General features: G+C 44.1%; 1 protein-coding gene across 4 annotated transcripts in view; it reads right to left on the bottom strand.

The window, feature by feature from the left end:
* Window positions 1-16,383, bottom strand: part of svopl (SVOP-like) — a 123,023-nt gene that overhangs the window by 42,594 nt on the left and 64,046 nt on the right. For all 4 annotated transcript variants that reach the window (XM_080190655.1, XM_080190653.1, XM_080190654.1 and 1 more), the window contains 4 exons: window positions 14,832-14,903; window positions 8,233-8,357; window positions 4,283-4,346; window positions 2,065-2,190 (listed from right to left, as the gene is read on the bottom strand). In XM_080190655.1, the coding sequence (XP_080046781.1) occupies window positions 2,065-2,190; window positions 4,283-4,346; window positions 8,233-8,357; window positions 14,832-14,903 (387 nt within the window). The remainder of the gene's footprint in view (window positions 1-2,064; window positions 2,191-4,282; window positions 4,347-8,232; window positions 8,358-14,831; window positions 14,904-16,383) is intronic.

The raw sequence follows: 16,383 nt of genomic DNA, 5'->3' as shown, positions 1-16,383 counted from the left end.
CACACCTAAAACAAAGCACATTTTATTCAGTTCACATCTCTCCCTTCTACTGTTACAACTGATTATCTTATTACATTTCCAACCGAAACAGCAACGAAATTCCACACCCAAGTTTCAAACACTTCTTCTTTGTTCCTTAAACTGGGGCATCATCTGGATTTATTTTGTGAATTCATGCTTTTTCAGCAATGACTAGAGATTTCTGCAAAAATTTCAGCCTATTTGCTCGATGTACTGTTTTGGGAACGTGAACTCCATTGAGAATGTTTCTCAATTTTCAATTTTCCTATCACTTCCAACAAATACTTCAAATGATAGTGTCAGTGTTTTAGCTGAGACCTCGGCAAAACACAACAAACTCTAATTTAAATTCACCAAAGAATGATTATCCTTCTAATCGCACAGCTCCTTCAAGGCATTGATCACACACTGGGTCACTGACCCTTGCAGTAACTGTTAGTCAAGGTAACGGGGGGCACTTTACTAGACTCAACAATTTTGGACTGGTGGTCGCACTTTCTGGATTGTTGGCAATGGTCCAGGACTTAGGTGAGGGCAAAACTGGGCACAGTTGCAGCGGGACTCTTCAAAAATCTTCAACACATACTGTTGCTGTGGCATGTGATGGTTTGGTGTGGTGTGATAGACACTCAGCTGACCAGAGTTATACTCTCAGCTGTACCTTGCCATGCGTTCCAATAAACTTCACGACAGAGCTGATTACTTGCATGCATATTGGTCAAATTTCATCACAGACCAAAATTCAATAACACTCCATCTCAGCACCAGTTCAGGGCACCAAACTCCTATTACTGCTAATGTAAGTGATCCAATTTCTGCACACTATCGGTGGGGATTCTTTTGCAACACCTCCAACCAGAAGTCTGACTAACTGATATATCTTGACCTCCTTCTTTGGCTTCTGTGATAGTGGGGTCTGTCTTCAGACAAGTCAATTTACTCCGCGTGAGATCAAAATGTGGCTGAAGGCACTGGGTACAAGAAAGGCTATAAGTGCAGAAAAATCATGGCTATTGCACAAAACAATGGTGCCCCAAAATTAGCCATGCTATTAGCCAGCTGTTCTGGTCCAAATAAATCACTGATATCTACCCAACAGGTGGTTAAGTTGTTCAGATATGTCCTCTCCACAAAAAGCAGGACAAATCCAATCTAGCCAACTACCAATCCAATACCAATATATACTCAATTGTCAACAAATTGATAGAAAGTGTGATCATCAGTGCTATCAAGAACTTGTTTAGCAATAATCAGCCCAATGATGGATTTTCACCACATCCACTACCTTAAACATTCACTTCCTCCACCCCAACACACAGTGGCAGCAATGTGTACAAGAGACACTGCAGTAACTCACCAAGGCTCCATCAACAGCGCTTTCCAAATTTGCACCTTGGGAGCGCCAGCCTACATATTCCCTTTTCTCAGTGCCCACCCTCTTTCCACCCTCCCCAGCGGTACGTTCCTTATTGGATGCCCGTTAATTGGCCAGCCAGTGTGAAGTTGTACGCTGGGGCCAACTGCAGTCCAGAACGGATTCACACCCACTTCCAAATCCACACAGTGTACGCGCCCAATAGGCAAAAACCCAGGCCATCAGCTGTCACTTCTGACAATGCAGCACTCCCTCAGTACTGCACAGGGAAGGGCAGTGCATGTTTTGTGTTTTGGTCTCTGGATTGGGACTTGGACCACAATCTTCTAACCCAAAGGCTACCACTGACCTAAGACTGACACCTTTGAACATGGACACAAAAGGTTGGAAAGTAAAGAGTCAGTATCAAATGGAATGCAGTGAAAAAAAAGGGGGTTTGAGGATTGAGACTGAGAACAAGCTCGTTGGAGGGGCAAGGAAAAAAAGAGTAGATTGAGGTGAGAAAGGAAAGAGAACCACAGCAACCATCCATAAATAATCTGTGTCCTGCATAAGAGTCCTCTTCACACAATCTTCAGTGGCTATGCAGTTTTCTGCTCAATTTAGAACAGATTGGATCAAAGATCTGTTCAAATTGCTCTGAGAATGGAAGGATTGCTTTACTTCACCTTGAATAGCACCAACAAGATGATACTGGGTACGGTGGAGATTCGCACAAGCCAGCGCCAGCCCAGCGTGGGAATAATTAGATATGCCAGCAGGATTTCGATTGTGGATCCCAGGAGCCAGAATATCTACAAGGAACAAAGAGATGAAAATAATAATAAAAAAGAAAAAAAAACACCATGAATGATCTGTTTCTTTTCCCAATTGGAAGAGTGAAGAAAAGATTAAGGTCTGGCATATCCTGGAGAGAAAGCAAGGGGATGAACATTTTGATTAAAGTTCCTTCATTTGACTTGGGAGAAAAAGATGGAAAGGAAATTCCAGTGTCAAATAGAATAAAGTAGTGAATAGGGTTGAACCACAGGTAGAGGTACAGTGTACAGGTAGTGTACCATTACACTGGGTAAAATGCAGGTAACATTTCAAAAACAATACCTCAGTGGTTTAAATCAACAGATAGTTGCTCATGGAGAAAAATGCAGATGATTGAGAAGGATTATATCCATTAGTCAGACGCTGAAGGGTATTAGAAAGACAAGAAGAATAAAACAGATCTAAAATGGAGGGGAAACAAAGAAAGGTCATCTTTTGTTACAAGTGTGTTGAAGACAAGTGGGTTCATAACTCCACTGAAATGACACAGATAGGAATGTATTTCTGTTACAGTAAAGGTAATGTAAAGACTAAAGTAAACCACAAATCTTAAGCAAACAATTTACTCCAACCATTCTCGAGTGCTAGAAATATTTTCCATTCTCAGGGTAATGCAATAGTTTGATCCAACACAGATATGCTGAGTCCACATGGCCTCCTTTTGTGCTGTAGACTACTATGGCTCCATGGGATGATTTGGACCTCCCTAGTGCCCTGTTTATACAGGGTAAGTGGTGGATAGTTACACCAGTTTACCTCAATATTGACGTCTGTTTTGCTTTCTGTTCTGGGAAAACATGAATTCTGTCAACAGGAGCCCCACTCTAATACAGGAGAATGTCTCTTGCATTATTGTCTCAAGTGAGCTTACATTAACACTGCTATTACGTTACTGTGAAAATCCCCTAGTCGCCACTCTGGCACCTGTTCGATACACTGAGGGAAAATTTAGCTTGGCCAATGCACCTAACCAGCACGTCTTTTGGGCCGTATGGGAGAGACCAGAGGACTTGGAGGAAACCCATACAAACAAGGAGAGAACATGCAGACTCCACACAGACAGTGACCCAAGCCGGGAATCACTGTCACCGGCGCTGTACAGCAGCAATGCTAACAATTGTGCCACAGTGCCACCCCGCATATGGGAGTCAAGTGACATGATTAAAGCCCCAGTGTTAATTTTGCTCTATCACCTGACTTCTGCCAGTCCCTGCCCTTGCCCACCACTCCCTGGGTGCAACAGACTGAGGAGGTGGCCATTTCCAACCATAATTAAACGGACTTTCATCTGTCATCAGAGACAGCAAGATGGAGGTTTCAGAGAAGTCTTTTTTCATTCTAGTTGTATAGATCTTTGGATCCGAATGCAAAATGCAGAAAGCACCACCCCTCTCCCCCTTAAACTATTGCCCATGTCCAATTTACCACCTCTAGATCAGCAGGCTTCTATTGGAATACCCACCACACACTGGCAGCTCACTGACTACAGATTTACAATTTGAGCCACCATGCCAATCCACCATATCCCACTATGACCACTCCAGGCATCTCTCGCCCATCTGTTAAAATGTCCACATCAAAATGGCACCGTCTCCTGCCTCATATCTCCACAACAAACTGTATGCAGGGGTGATCAATTCTCTTAATATATGGGTCAGAATTCTCTGATCTCAGATGCCCTGCTGCCATTGCCAGCAAGAACAGAGAATTTTGGCGCTCAGCCAAATCTCCATTGACAGCAGCTGGACTGGAAAATCCCAGCTGTGGGCAAGGTCAGAGAATTCTGGCCGTGATCTTGAGCAGATCTGGGCATTGAGGGTGATAATTGTGTGAAACAGGCTCTTGGAGATTAGCTCCCTGTTACACATTCATCTTGAACGCTCATAGTCCAAATTACACTGCTCCTTCTTAAAGGTTTACCCTTGAATCTCCTGAGAGAAGAGAGCATCAGTGCCCATCAAGGCTATCTATTGATGTTGAGATGATCAACACTGAATCATCTCCCCTGGACAAGGCAGCTGTTGAAATCTAACCACTTAGCTTTTCAGAGCGCATACACTTTCTCACCTGTCCCAGGGGTAAAATACGACCTCGATATTTGGAGGGCATGAATTCTGTCATGAGAATAAATCTGTACAGAAGAAAATAAAATTGGTGTCACCATGTTATACAGAATGATGCAGCACAGAAGGAGCCCATTGTGCCTGCGCAGATTCAAGTTACGATAGAAATGAGAAACAGAACAGACTGAAGAATGCCCAACATCAAGGCAGCAAGGAACACCAGAACTCAAACCAATGCTCAACAAGATCCTCTTCTATAATCTAAGGCTCATTAGAAAGAAAACAGTTAATGAGAATCCAAGTCCAAACATTGGGGACCAAACACAACCCTTAGAGAAATATGTGCAAAATTTAGATCACATCTTTTACATGACATCATGGTCTCAGAAAGTGTGGACATCTTAACACAAGACTAATCATTTGAAAAGTAATGAATTGTCAGTTGGAGAATGTAAGTACAGACCTGATAACAGGTCAACACATATTTGCTTGCTACCTACTATGACCAGTAAAAATTACCATAGTCCCAGATGATCAATGGCTGCTCCCCGCTTTGAGGGGGAGGGCTGACTGATGATGATTTAACCTGAGGATCACCACACCTCAGGAGAGGTTGAGAAGGCAGTGCCTTCATGAATAACCTTAGCCTGTATGGGAAATGAACCACCGCTTTTGGCATTGTTAGATTGGAGCTCCTGAGCCACTATAGCAATGTCTAACAGAGTTGACTATCATGGTGCAAACCATCATCTTACAAGGTGGAAGGCTGCCACCCAATCATCTTAATGAGACATAAACTGATGAACACAGCTGTTTCTGTCCAAAATGAAAAAGCGCTTAAGATGGCATACCCAACCTCTCTGAAAATGACATAAGAACATAAGAACATAAGAAATAGGAGCAGGAGTAGGCCATCTAGCCCTTCGAGCCTGCCCCGCCATTCAATAAGATCATGGCTGATCTGTCGTGGCTCAGTTCCACTTTCCCGCCCTCTCCCCATAACCCTCAATCCCTTCTCTTATCAAAAACCCATCAACCCGCTTCTTAAAAATATTTAGCGAGGCAGCCTCCACCACTTCAACGGGCAGAGAATTCCAGAGATTCACCACCCTTTGAGTGAAGAAGTTCCTCCTCAACTCCGTTCTAAACCGCCTCCCCTTTATCTTGAGGCTGTGCCCCCTAGTCCTACTGTCTTTTTTGAGCGGGAAGAGTCTCTCCACCTCTATCCTATCCATCCCATTCATCATCTTATACGTCTCAATGAGATCTCCCCTCATTCTTCTAAACTCTAACGAGTACAAGCCTAGTTTATTCAGCCTCTCCTCATAGCTCAATCCCCTCAACTCCGGTATCAGCCTAGTAAACCTCCTCTGCACTCCCTCCAGGGCCAAAATATCCTTGCGCAGGTGCGGCGCCCAAAACTGCACACAGTACTCCAGCTGCGGCCTCACCAATGCCCTATACAGCTGCAGCAAGACCTCCCTACTTTTATATTCAATCCCCCTCGCTATGAAGGCCAGCATCCCATTCGCCTTCCTGACCACCTGCTGCACCTGCAAGCTGGGTTTTTGCGACTCATGCACAAGGACCCCGAGGTCCCTCTGCACCGTCGCCTGCTGCAGTTTTTCGCCACGTAAGTAATAGTCCTTCCTACCATTCTTCCTACCAAAGTGGACCACCTCACACTTGCCAACATTAAATTCCATTTGCCATTTCCTGGCCCATTCGCCCAGCCTATCTAGATCCTTCTGCAGACTCTCCACACCCTCCGCACAATTTGCCGTTCCCCCAATCTTGGTGTCATCAGCAAATTTCGACACCCTGCACTCGGTTCCCTCCTCCAGATCATCTATATAAATGGTAAATAGCTGAGGCCCCAGCACTGACCCCTGGGGCACCCCACTAGTCACCATCCGCCAATCCGAATAGCACCCATTGACCCCCACTCTCTGCCTCCTATTTGACAACCAATCCTCTATCCACGCTAACACCCTACCCCCAACTCCATGTCCCCTGACCTTCTGCAATAACCTCTTGTGAGGTACCTTGTCAAACGCCTTCTGAAAATCCAGAAAGACCACGCTAATGCAAATGGTTAATGACTATAACTTTACGGCCTATAAGCTGTTTTCAGTGTAAATGCGATGAGAACTATATTTTTATAATTACAAGATAGAGGCAGAGAAACGTCACTACATGGGGCCATCTAGTGGCCAGAAGCTGCAACTTTATAACAATTGACAAAGATTGAATGGTAAGTGTTGACGTAGCAATTTATGATGGAAAATACTGACTCTGTAACAACAAACAAGATTTGTGAACAGGAAGTCTACACCCTACACTGTTAGTGGCAAATGTGATTTAAAGTACATAACAAGGAAACTTGCCCATCAAATTATTTCCTTCCAATTTGTATCGGTTTTGTAAAGTTTATCAAATCCCACTGAGGTTGCACCACAGGCCATGCGTTCAACATTTCTGAAAAATAATATTAACTTTCTAACATGACTATGTTTCTAAAATAAACATTAGCTTAAAGAGTCCTCTGATTAGTGCATCCAACCTCGTTAATTTTCTCTGAGGAATATTCTGTCTTCTTTTCCAACAGGCAATAAGAACATAAGAAATAGGAGCAGGAGTAGACCATCTAGCCCTTCGAGCCTGCCCCGCCATTCAATAAGATCATGGCTGATCTGTCGTGGCTCAGTTCCACTTTCCCGCCCTCTCCCCATAACCCTTAATCCCCTTGCCTATCAAAAACCTATCAACCCACGTCTTAAAAATATTTAGCGAGGCAGCCTCCACCACCTCAACAGGCAGAGAATTCCAGAGATTCACCACCCTTTGAGTTAAAAAGTTCCTCCTCAACTCTGTTCTAAACCGCCCCCCCTTTATCTTGAGGCTGTGCCCCCTAGTCCTACTGTCCTTTCTGAGCGGGAAGAGCCTCTCTACCTCTATCCTATCCATCCCATTCATCATCTTATATGTCTCAATGAGATCTCCCCTCATTCTTCTAAACTCTAACGAGTACAAGCCTAGTTTATTCAGCCTCTCCTCATAGTTCAACCCCCTCAACTTCGGTATCAGCCTAGTAAACCTCCTCTGCATTCCCTCCAAGGCCAAAATATCCTTGCGTAAGTACGGTGCCCAAAACTGCACACAGTACTCCAGCTGCGGCCTCACCAGTGCCCTGTACAGTTGCAGCAAGACCTCCCTACTTTTGTATTCAATCCCCCTCACTATGAAGGCCAGCATCCCATTTGCCTTCCTGACCACCTGCTGCACCTGCAGGCTGGGTTTTTGCGACTCATGCACAAGGACCCCGAGGTCCCTCTGCACCGTTGCATGTTGCCGTTTTTCACCATGTAAGTAATAGTCCTTCCTACCATTATTCCTACCAAAGTGGACCACCTTGCACTTGCCAACATTAAATTCCATTTGCCAGTTCCTGGCCCATTCGCCCAGCCTATCTAGATCCTTCTGCAGACTCTCCACACCCTCTGCACAATTTGCCGTTCCACCAATCTTGGTGTCATCAGCAAATTTCGACACCGTACACTTGGTTCCCTCCTCCAGATCATCTATATAAATGGTAAATAGCTGAGGCCCCAGCACCGACCCCTGGGGCCCTCCACTAGTCACCAACCGCCAATCCGAATAGCACCCATTGACCCCCACTCTCTGCCTCCTATTAGACAGCCAATCCCCTATCCATGCTAACACCCTACCCCCAACTCCATGCCCCCTTACCTTCTGCAGTAACCTCTTGTGTGGCACCTTATCAAACGCCTTCTGAAAATCAAGAAACTATCTGGTACAGTGATTGCCACACTGAAACACATTGGACACTATTGAAACACATAACACGCAGGCAGGTTGGTGACCAGAGCCAGGAAAGGGCAACACTGTAAACAATCAGGAAAAGAGACAAGATGGAAACAAAATGCATCATACCCTTGTGAGTGACCAGCCACACCACATCCTACCATGGAACGGAGGAAGACAAACCAGCCATAGGTGTGTGCAAAGGAAGTCATGCCCGAGTAAAAGGAACTCCAGACGGTGACGAGCAGAAGAATCTGGAAGAGAAAGCAAAATCAGAAACACAATTCAAACAACAAAACAAGGGGTAGCACAGTGGTTAGCACTGCTGCTTCACAGCTCCAGGGACCTGGGTTCGATTCCTGGCTCGGGTCACTGTCTGTGTGGAGTTTGCATATTCTCCTCGTGTCTGCGTGGGTTTCCTCCAGGTACTCCGGTTTCCTCCCACAGTCCAAAGGCTTGTGGGTTAGGTTGTTCGGCCATGCTAAAATTGTCCCTTAGTGTCCTGGGATGTGTAGGTTAGAGGGATTAGTGGGTAAAGTGTGTAGGGATGTGGGGGATAGGGCCTGGGTGGGGTTGTGGTCAGTGCTGACTCGATGGGCCGAAGGGCCTCTTTCTGCACTGTAGGGTTCTATGAAAATTCCAAAATATCAATTTTCCAAAGAACCTCTCAAATGCTTGATGCTGCAAACTTGATTCAGAAAAATTAAATGATTCTGGATCTTTTATCCAGGTCCAAGATTTTATCAGCTGAGACTCTGCAGCTAATTGTTACCCAGTACACAAAGGAGAATATTCAGACCCTAATACTGTACTGGCTACTTGCAATGATACAAAATCAGAGGATGTTCATTGCACAAAGATCAATTCCGATTCCTCGTGAGAAGAGTCTCTCTTGAATCCTTCACTGTCTACACTGCAGAAATGTCAGTTAGTTGCAGTTCCCTGAGAATTCATTGAAAAATTGACCCCCATCTGTGCATCTAAGGGGATGACTACTCACTTGATCCCCAAGTGCCAATTCCTCACTGTTCAACCAACTATGAAACTTAAGAACATAGACACAGGGATATGATCTGGACTTTCAGTCTGCTCTGCCATTCAACAAGCACTTTGTTATTTTTTCACATCCACTCCACATTCCACACTATCCCCATAACCCTCAATATCCCAGAATTTATCGATCTCTGTCTTGAATATACTCAATTGTTGAACATTTAGAGCTCTCTGGGGCAAAGAATTCCAAAGATTTGTGACCTCCTGAATGAAGATATTTTTCCTCATCTCAGTCCTAAAATAGTCAATCCCTCATGCTGAAACTGCATTCTATTCCCCAGTAAGAAGTCTCACAGCACCAGGTTAAAGGTTTATTTGGTAGCACAAACTTTCGAGTGTCACTCCTTCTTAAGGTGAGTAAGGGCTTGTGTTCATAAGAACATAAGAAATAGGAGCAGGAGTAGGCCATCTAGCCCCTCAAGCCTGCCCCGCCATTCAATAAGATCATGGCTGATCTGAAGTGGATCAGTTCCACTTTCCCGCTTTCTCCCCATAACCCTTAATTCCCTTGTCTATCAGAAACCTATCTACCAATGACTTAAATATATTCAGTGAGGTAGCCTCCACCACATCAACAGGCAGAGAATTCCAGAGATTCACCACCCTTCGAGTGAAGAAGTTCCTCCTCAACTCCGATCTAAACTGCACCCCCCCCCCCTTATCTTGAGGCTGTGCCCTCTAGTCCTACTATCCTTTTTAAGCGGGAAGAATCTCTCTACCTCTACCCTATCTATCCCCTTCATTTTCTTATACGTCTCTATAAGATCTCCCCTCATCCTTCTAAACTCCAACGAGTACAGGCCCAGTCTATTTAGTCTCTCTTCATAGTCCAACCCCCTCATCTCCGGTATCAGCCTAGTGAACCTCCTCTGCACTCCCTCCAAGGCCAATATATCCTTGCGCAAGTGCGGCAACTAAAACTGCACACAGTACTCCAGCTGCGGCCTCACCAGTGCCCTGTACAGTTGCAGCAAGACCTGCCTACTTTTATATTCTATCTCCTTCGCTATAAAGGCCAGCATCCCATTTGCCTTCTTGATCACCTGCTGCACCTGCAGACTGGGTTTTTGCGACTTGTGCACAAGGACCCCCAGGTCCCTCTGCACCGTAGCATGCTTCAGCTTTTCGCCTTTTAAATAGTAATCCCTCCTACTATTATTTCTGCCAAAGTGGATAACCTCACACTTGCTAACATTATACTCACTCTGCCAGGTCCTCGCCCACTCGCTCAACCTATCCAGATCCCTCTGCAGACTTTCCACACCCTCCGCACAATTTGCTTTTCCACTCACCTTTGTGTCATCAGCAAATTTCGTCACCCTACACTCAGCCCCCTCCTCCAGATCATCTATATAAATGGTAAATAGCTGAGGCCCCAGCACCGATCCCTGGGGCACTCCACTAGTCACCAACTGCCAATCAGAATAGCACCCATTGATACCAACTCTCTGCCTCCTATTAGACAACCAATCCTCTATCCACGCTAACACCTTACCCCCAACTCCGTGCACCCTAACCTTCTGTAGCAACCTTTCATGAGGCACCTTATCAAACGACTTTTGGAAATCTAAAAATACCACACCCACCGGTTCCCCTCTGTCTACCGCACTAGTCACATCCTCATAGAAATCCAATAAATTTGTCAAAAACAACTTCTCCTTAACGAATCCGTGCTGCGTCTGCTCTTTCAAACCGTTCTTTTCTAGGTGCCTCGCTATTTCTTCTTTGATTACGGATTCAAGCATTTTTCCAACTACAGACATTAAACTGACCGGCCTATAATTCCCTGCCTTTTGTCTGCTATCTTTTTTAAACAGCGGCATAACATTAGCCGTTTTCTAATCTTCCGGCACTTCCCCGGAATCCAGCGAATTTTGGTAAATAATTACTAAGGCATCCACTATCACCTCTGCCATTTCTTTCAGAACCCTGGGATGCATTCCATACGGTCCTGGGGACTTGTCCACTTTCAGTCCCATTAGCCTATCAAGCACTACCTCTCTAGTGACAGAAATCACATTCAGGCCCTCAACTCCTACCATCCTTCTATCTTTAAGATCCAGCAAACTATTTGTGTCCTCCTCCATGAAGACCAAGGCAAAAAACTTATTTAAGGCCTCAGCCATTTCCTCATCTCCCACTGCTAAATCCCCCCGCTCATCCTCTAAGGGTCCAACATTCATTCTAGCCAGCCTTCTCTTCTTTATATATTTGTAAAAACTTTTACTGTCCTTTTTTATATTTAGTGCTAGTTTAGCTTCATAGTCCATATTTCCTTTCTTTATCACCTTCTTAGTCATTCTTTGTTGATTTTTAAATTTTTCCCAATCTTCTAATCGCCCACTATTTTTTGCCACTCTAAACGCATCAGCTTTTAATTTAATACTCTCCTTTATTTCCTTTGATAACCACGGCTGGTTATCCCTTCTCCTACATTCCTTCTTTACCATTGGAATATATTTCTGTTGAGTACCGAAAAAGATCTCCTTAAAAATCCTCCACTGTTCCTCAGCCGTCCTACCAACCAATCTGCGCCCCCAATCTACATTTGCCAATTCCTCTCTCATCCTATCATACTCCCCTCGGTTCAAACAGAGGACACAGGTTCGGCACCCTACTTTCTCATCCTCCATCTTCACCAAAAACTCAACCATACAATGATCACTCGTCCCAAGAGGATTCCTCACAATAAGATCCCTAATTCTTCCTGCCTCGTTACACTGTACCAGATCTAAGATAGCTCGCTCCCTCGTAGGTTCCGTCACATACTGTTCAAGGAAGCTATCCCTACAGCATTCCAAGAACTCTTCCTCAAGCCCACCGCGTCCGACTTGGGTCATCCAATCAATATGCAGATTAAAATCCCCCATAATTATCACCGTTCCATTTCTGCACGCATCATTTATTTGCTTGTTTATAGCCCGTCCCACCTCAAAGTTATTATTTGGGGCCTATAGACCACACCCACCAGCATCTTCCCTTACTATTCCTTATCTCCACCCACAGCGATTCAACGTTTTGCTCTTTGGAGCCTATATCTTCCCTTACTATCGCCCTGATATTATCCTTAATTAACAGAGCGACCCCACCCCCTTTTTCCTCCCATCTATCTTTCCTAAACACTTGATACCCCTGGACATTCAGCTCCCAGTCCCTGTCACCCTGCAACCATGTTTCCGTAATGGCCACTAGATCATACCCATTTGTGCTGATCTACGCCATTAGCTCATTCGCTTTGTTCTGAACACTTCGTGCATTCAGGTAAAGTGCCTTTATACCAGCCTTTATCTGAACCTTATTTGAAAGAACGCTACTAACCTTTCTCATGCCCCCTACCCCTTTTATTATTGGGACATCCTCAACATTTTCCCACGCCCGTACCCTCTCCTTTACTTTAGATTTTGTAATTTCTCCCACCCATGCACAAACCACGCCCCCCCCCCCCAATTAGTTTAAAGCCCTATCTACAGTCCTAGTTATATGATTCTCCAGGATCTGGTCCCAGCACGGTTCAGACTAAGACCACCCCATCTGAACAGGTCCCATCTGCCCCAATACTGACGCCAATGCCCCATAAATTCAAACCCATTCCTCCCACACCAATCCCTGAGCCACCCATTCATCTCTTTAATCCTATTTACCCTGCGCCCATCTGCATGTGGTTCAGGTAGTAATCCAGAGATAACTACCTTGTCAGTTCTGCTTTTTAATTTGATTCCCAGCTTTGCATACTCCCTCTGTTCACAAACAGGGAATATACAGACACAAACTCAATTTACAAGATAATGGTTGGAATGTGAGTCTTTACAGGTATCAAGTCTTGAAGGTACAGACAATGTGAGTGGAGAGAGGGTTAAGCACAGGTTAAAGAGGTGTGAATTGTGTTCAGTCAGGACAGTTATTCCCCAGCCAGGAAAGACATTTTCTCAGCTTCTCCCCTATCAAGTCCTCTGATAATAATACCTTTCAATGAGATCAACTCTCATTCCTCTAAACCCTAGGGAAAATTTTACTCAATCTCTCCTCAAAGGACAGCCCTTTCATTACAGGAATCAATATTTTGTAAAAGCAAATTTCTGCGGATGCTGGAATTTGAAACAAAAACAGAAAATGCCGGAAAATCTCAGCAGGTCTTAAAACATCTGTGGAGAGAGCTAATGTTCGAGTCTGGATGATCCTTCATCAGAGCTGAAAACAATTAGAAATAGGATGAGATTTATACTGTTATGGTGAAGGGGGTGGGGGTGTGGGGGGTGAGGGCACTGTAGGGTCTGGATGGAGGGCCAGAAATAGATAGAATGGGGAAGGACTTACAACAATGTCATGAGCGAAAAGACAAAAGGAACATAAATGGTGGTGATCATGGCTAAAAAGGATGCTGATCAGAATGTGTAAATGACAGAACAAAGGTCAGCAGTGTGGCAAAGGTCAACTGAAGACATATAACAGGTGGCCCTGGTGGGGTGGGGTTGGGGAGGGGAGGGGAAAAAAGATGAAAAGCAAGATTTAAAAAAAAAGGAAATGAAAAATGAATCAGTGGAAAAAAAAATCAAAATTGATGGAAACAGGGTGAAGGTGGAGGAGAAAGTTCATGGTCTGAAGTTACTGAGCTCACTCTAAAGACTGTAAAGAGTCTAATTGGAAGATCAGGTGCTGTTCCTCCAGTTTGCCCTGGGCTTCACTGGAACATTGAAACAGGCCAAGGAGAGACATGTGCACCAGAATTCTATTGCCCCATCCGTCATGGAATCGGAGCCGGCGAGGGGCAGAAAATGGAACTAGCTGTTGTCCTTGGGCAGGATTTTCTGGTCTCACTCTAGTGAAGCTGTAAAATCCCACGTTAGACTTGAGAGCAGGATAGCAATATAATGTAGCTTTGTTGCACCCCTTTCAAGGTAAATATATCCTTTTTAGGTAATGAAACCAAAACTCTGCACACTACTACTGCGATCTTAAAAAAAAATTATACAGTTACAGGAAAACTTGCTTACTCTGAAACTCTAACCCTCTTGTAATTACGTGCCTTAAAGTTCTTTAACCAAGATTTTGGTCATCTGTGTTAGTTCCCCTTCTGCAGTTGAGTGCCATATTTTATAAGAACGTAAAAACTAGGAGCAGGAGTTTGCCATCTGGCCCTTCGAGCCTGCTCCACCACCCAATAAGATCATGGCCAATCTTTTTGTGGACTCGGCTCCACCAACCTGCCTGGTCACCATTACCCTATTTCCTTTATTCTTCAAAAATCTACCTATCTTTGCCTTAAAAACATTCAATGAGGTAACCTCAACTGCTTCACTGGGCAGGCAATTCCACAGATTCACAACCCTTTGTGTGAAGAAGTTCCTCCTCAAGTCAGTCCTAAATCTGCTTCCCCTTATTTTGAGGCTATGCCCCCCAGTTCTAGTTTCACCAAGTGGTGGAATCAACCTCCCTGTTTCTATCTTATCTATTTCTGTCATACTCCTATATGTCACTATAAGATCTCCTCTCATTTTTCTGAATTCTAATAAATATAGTCCCAATCTACTCAGTCTCTCCTCATAAGCCAACCCTCTCAACTCTGGAATCAACCCTTATTTTTATTTTGCCTCTGTAAAAGACCTCGGGTCATTTTATTATATTAAAAGATGTTATTTACACATGTGCAACTTGATATAAAGCAATTTTTGACTCACCTTCCAACGGCCATATCTATCAGCTAGGTAACCCCAAACCCAACTGCACGACATGAAGCCCAGAAACACCATCTGAAATAATTGCATTTGAAGGCACAAATTAGTCAGAGATTGGCCTTATTTTCAGTTAGTTACACCTGCACCTGAAACCCCACCTACCCTGCCCCGCACCCCACCCACCTCAACTACCACCAAGCCCTGAAGATCGTATAGGTGGTAAATAGTGATGAAAAGTCTGAATATCAATAGGCTTGATTATAAGCCATTCTAATAAAAATATTCCACGCAGGGGAGTTGAACAATTCTTTGTTCAATGTGCGGATAATGAAATCAGGGGACGTCTGCCCTCCATGACACCCGTCCATGGTTATTATTTCAGGACATTGGGATAGGAGCTCAAGGTTAGCATCAAAAGACAAGCAAGTCTCAAAGGTCACGATGGTCAGTACAGATAAGTGTGGCCATTCAGCCCATCATCTTCATCCTTCCCTAGAGGATTATAATCCTCTAATCACAGCATCTGAACTGACTCTAGAACACTTAACCACATAAGTGGTAAGAAAACTAAAGGAAAGACCTGATCGTAGTTGGTAGGAGAACCTTAAGAAAGGTTTAAATCTGTGATGCCTGTTCTTGATTAACAATCAGGTATTCCTGGGCAATGAAATGCAATATTTTGAAGAATGTTTTGTACTGTAAATTCATGTGGACACATCATGACTCCATCTGTGAACAATTCCTCAATCCATTCTGCTCACAAGTTGTAAACATATTCATGTTGGGCATTGATTTTTGTCTGCTGGTGCATAAAGCACTTTGCCTTGTTAACCACACACTCCAATTGATTTGTTGCAATAATCGACAAAGAGAAACATCATATAAAATGCAAAGAACATATCGATCCCAGGGAACTGGGAGACATAAAGGACAGCAAAGCAAAACAAAAACAAGATTGCCAGAGCCGCAAAGACAGAATATAAAATGAAATTTATGAGCGACATATAAATTAACAAAATGTTTTTGCAATTCAAGGTCATTTAAAACCAAATACATTACAAGAAATAATGTATCTAATAAAGCACTGACAGATTTGTTCAATCATTGGGTGAAATTTTATGCTGGTGAGATTTTCCGCTCCCACTGAAGTCAATGAACATTTGAATGGCTCGCTGTGTTTTCCAGCCTCACCTTCTCCACAAAGGGACAATAAAATTCTGCCCATGATTTTGTTTCAATCCCCACAGTAGAAGAACATACGAACATTTAATGTCAATATATTGGAGGAAGTTACCAGCGGTGTACCTCAGGGATTTGTGATTTTTATCAATGACTTGGAAGAGGGGGCTGAGGGGTGGGTTAGTAAATTTGCTGATGACACCAAGATTGGTGAAGTAGTGGATGAGGTGGAGGGCTTTTGTAGGGTGCAAAGAGAAATTGTTAGGATGCAGAGCTAGACAGAAAAGTGGCAGATGGAGTTTAACCCTGATAAGTGCAAGGTGATTAATTTTGGTGGGACACACTTGAATGCAGACCACAGGGTCAAGAGCAGGGG

Source organism: Carcharhinus amblyrhynchos, chromosome 6 (genome assembly GCF_965287045.1).
Source record: "Carcharhinus amblyrhynchos chromosome 6, sCarAmb.v2.hapA, whole genome shotgun sequence".
Taxonomy (NCBI): Eukaryota; Metazoa; Chordata; class Chondrichthyes; order Carcharhiniformes; family Carcharhinidae; genus Carcharhinus; species Carcharhinus amblyrhynchos.
This window is presented reverse-complemented; position numbering and strand designations above follow the sequence as displayed.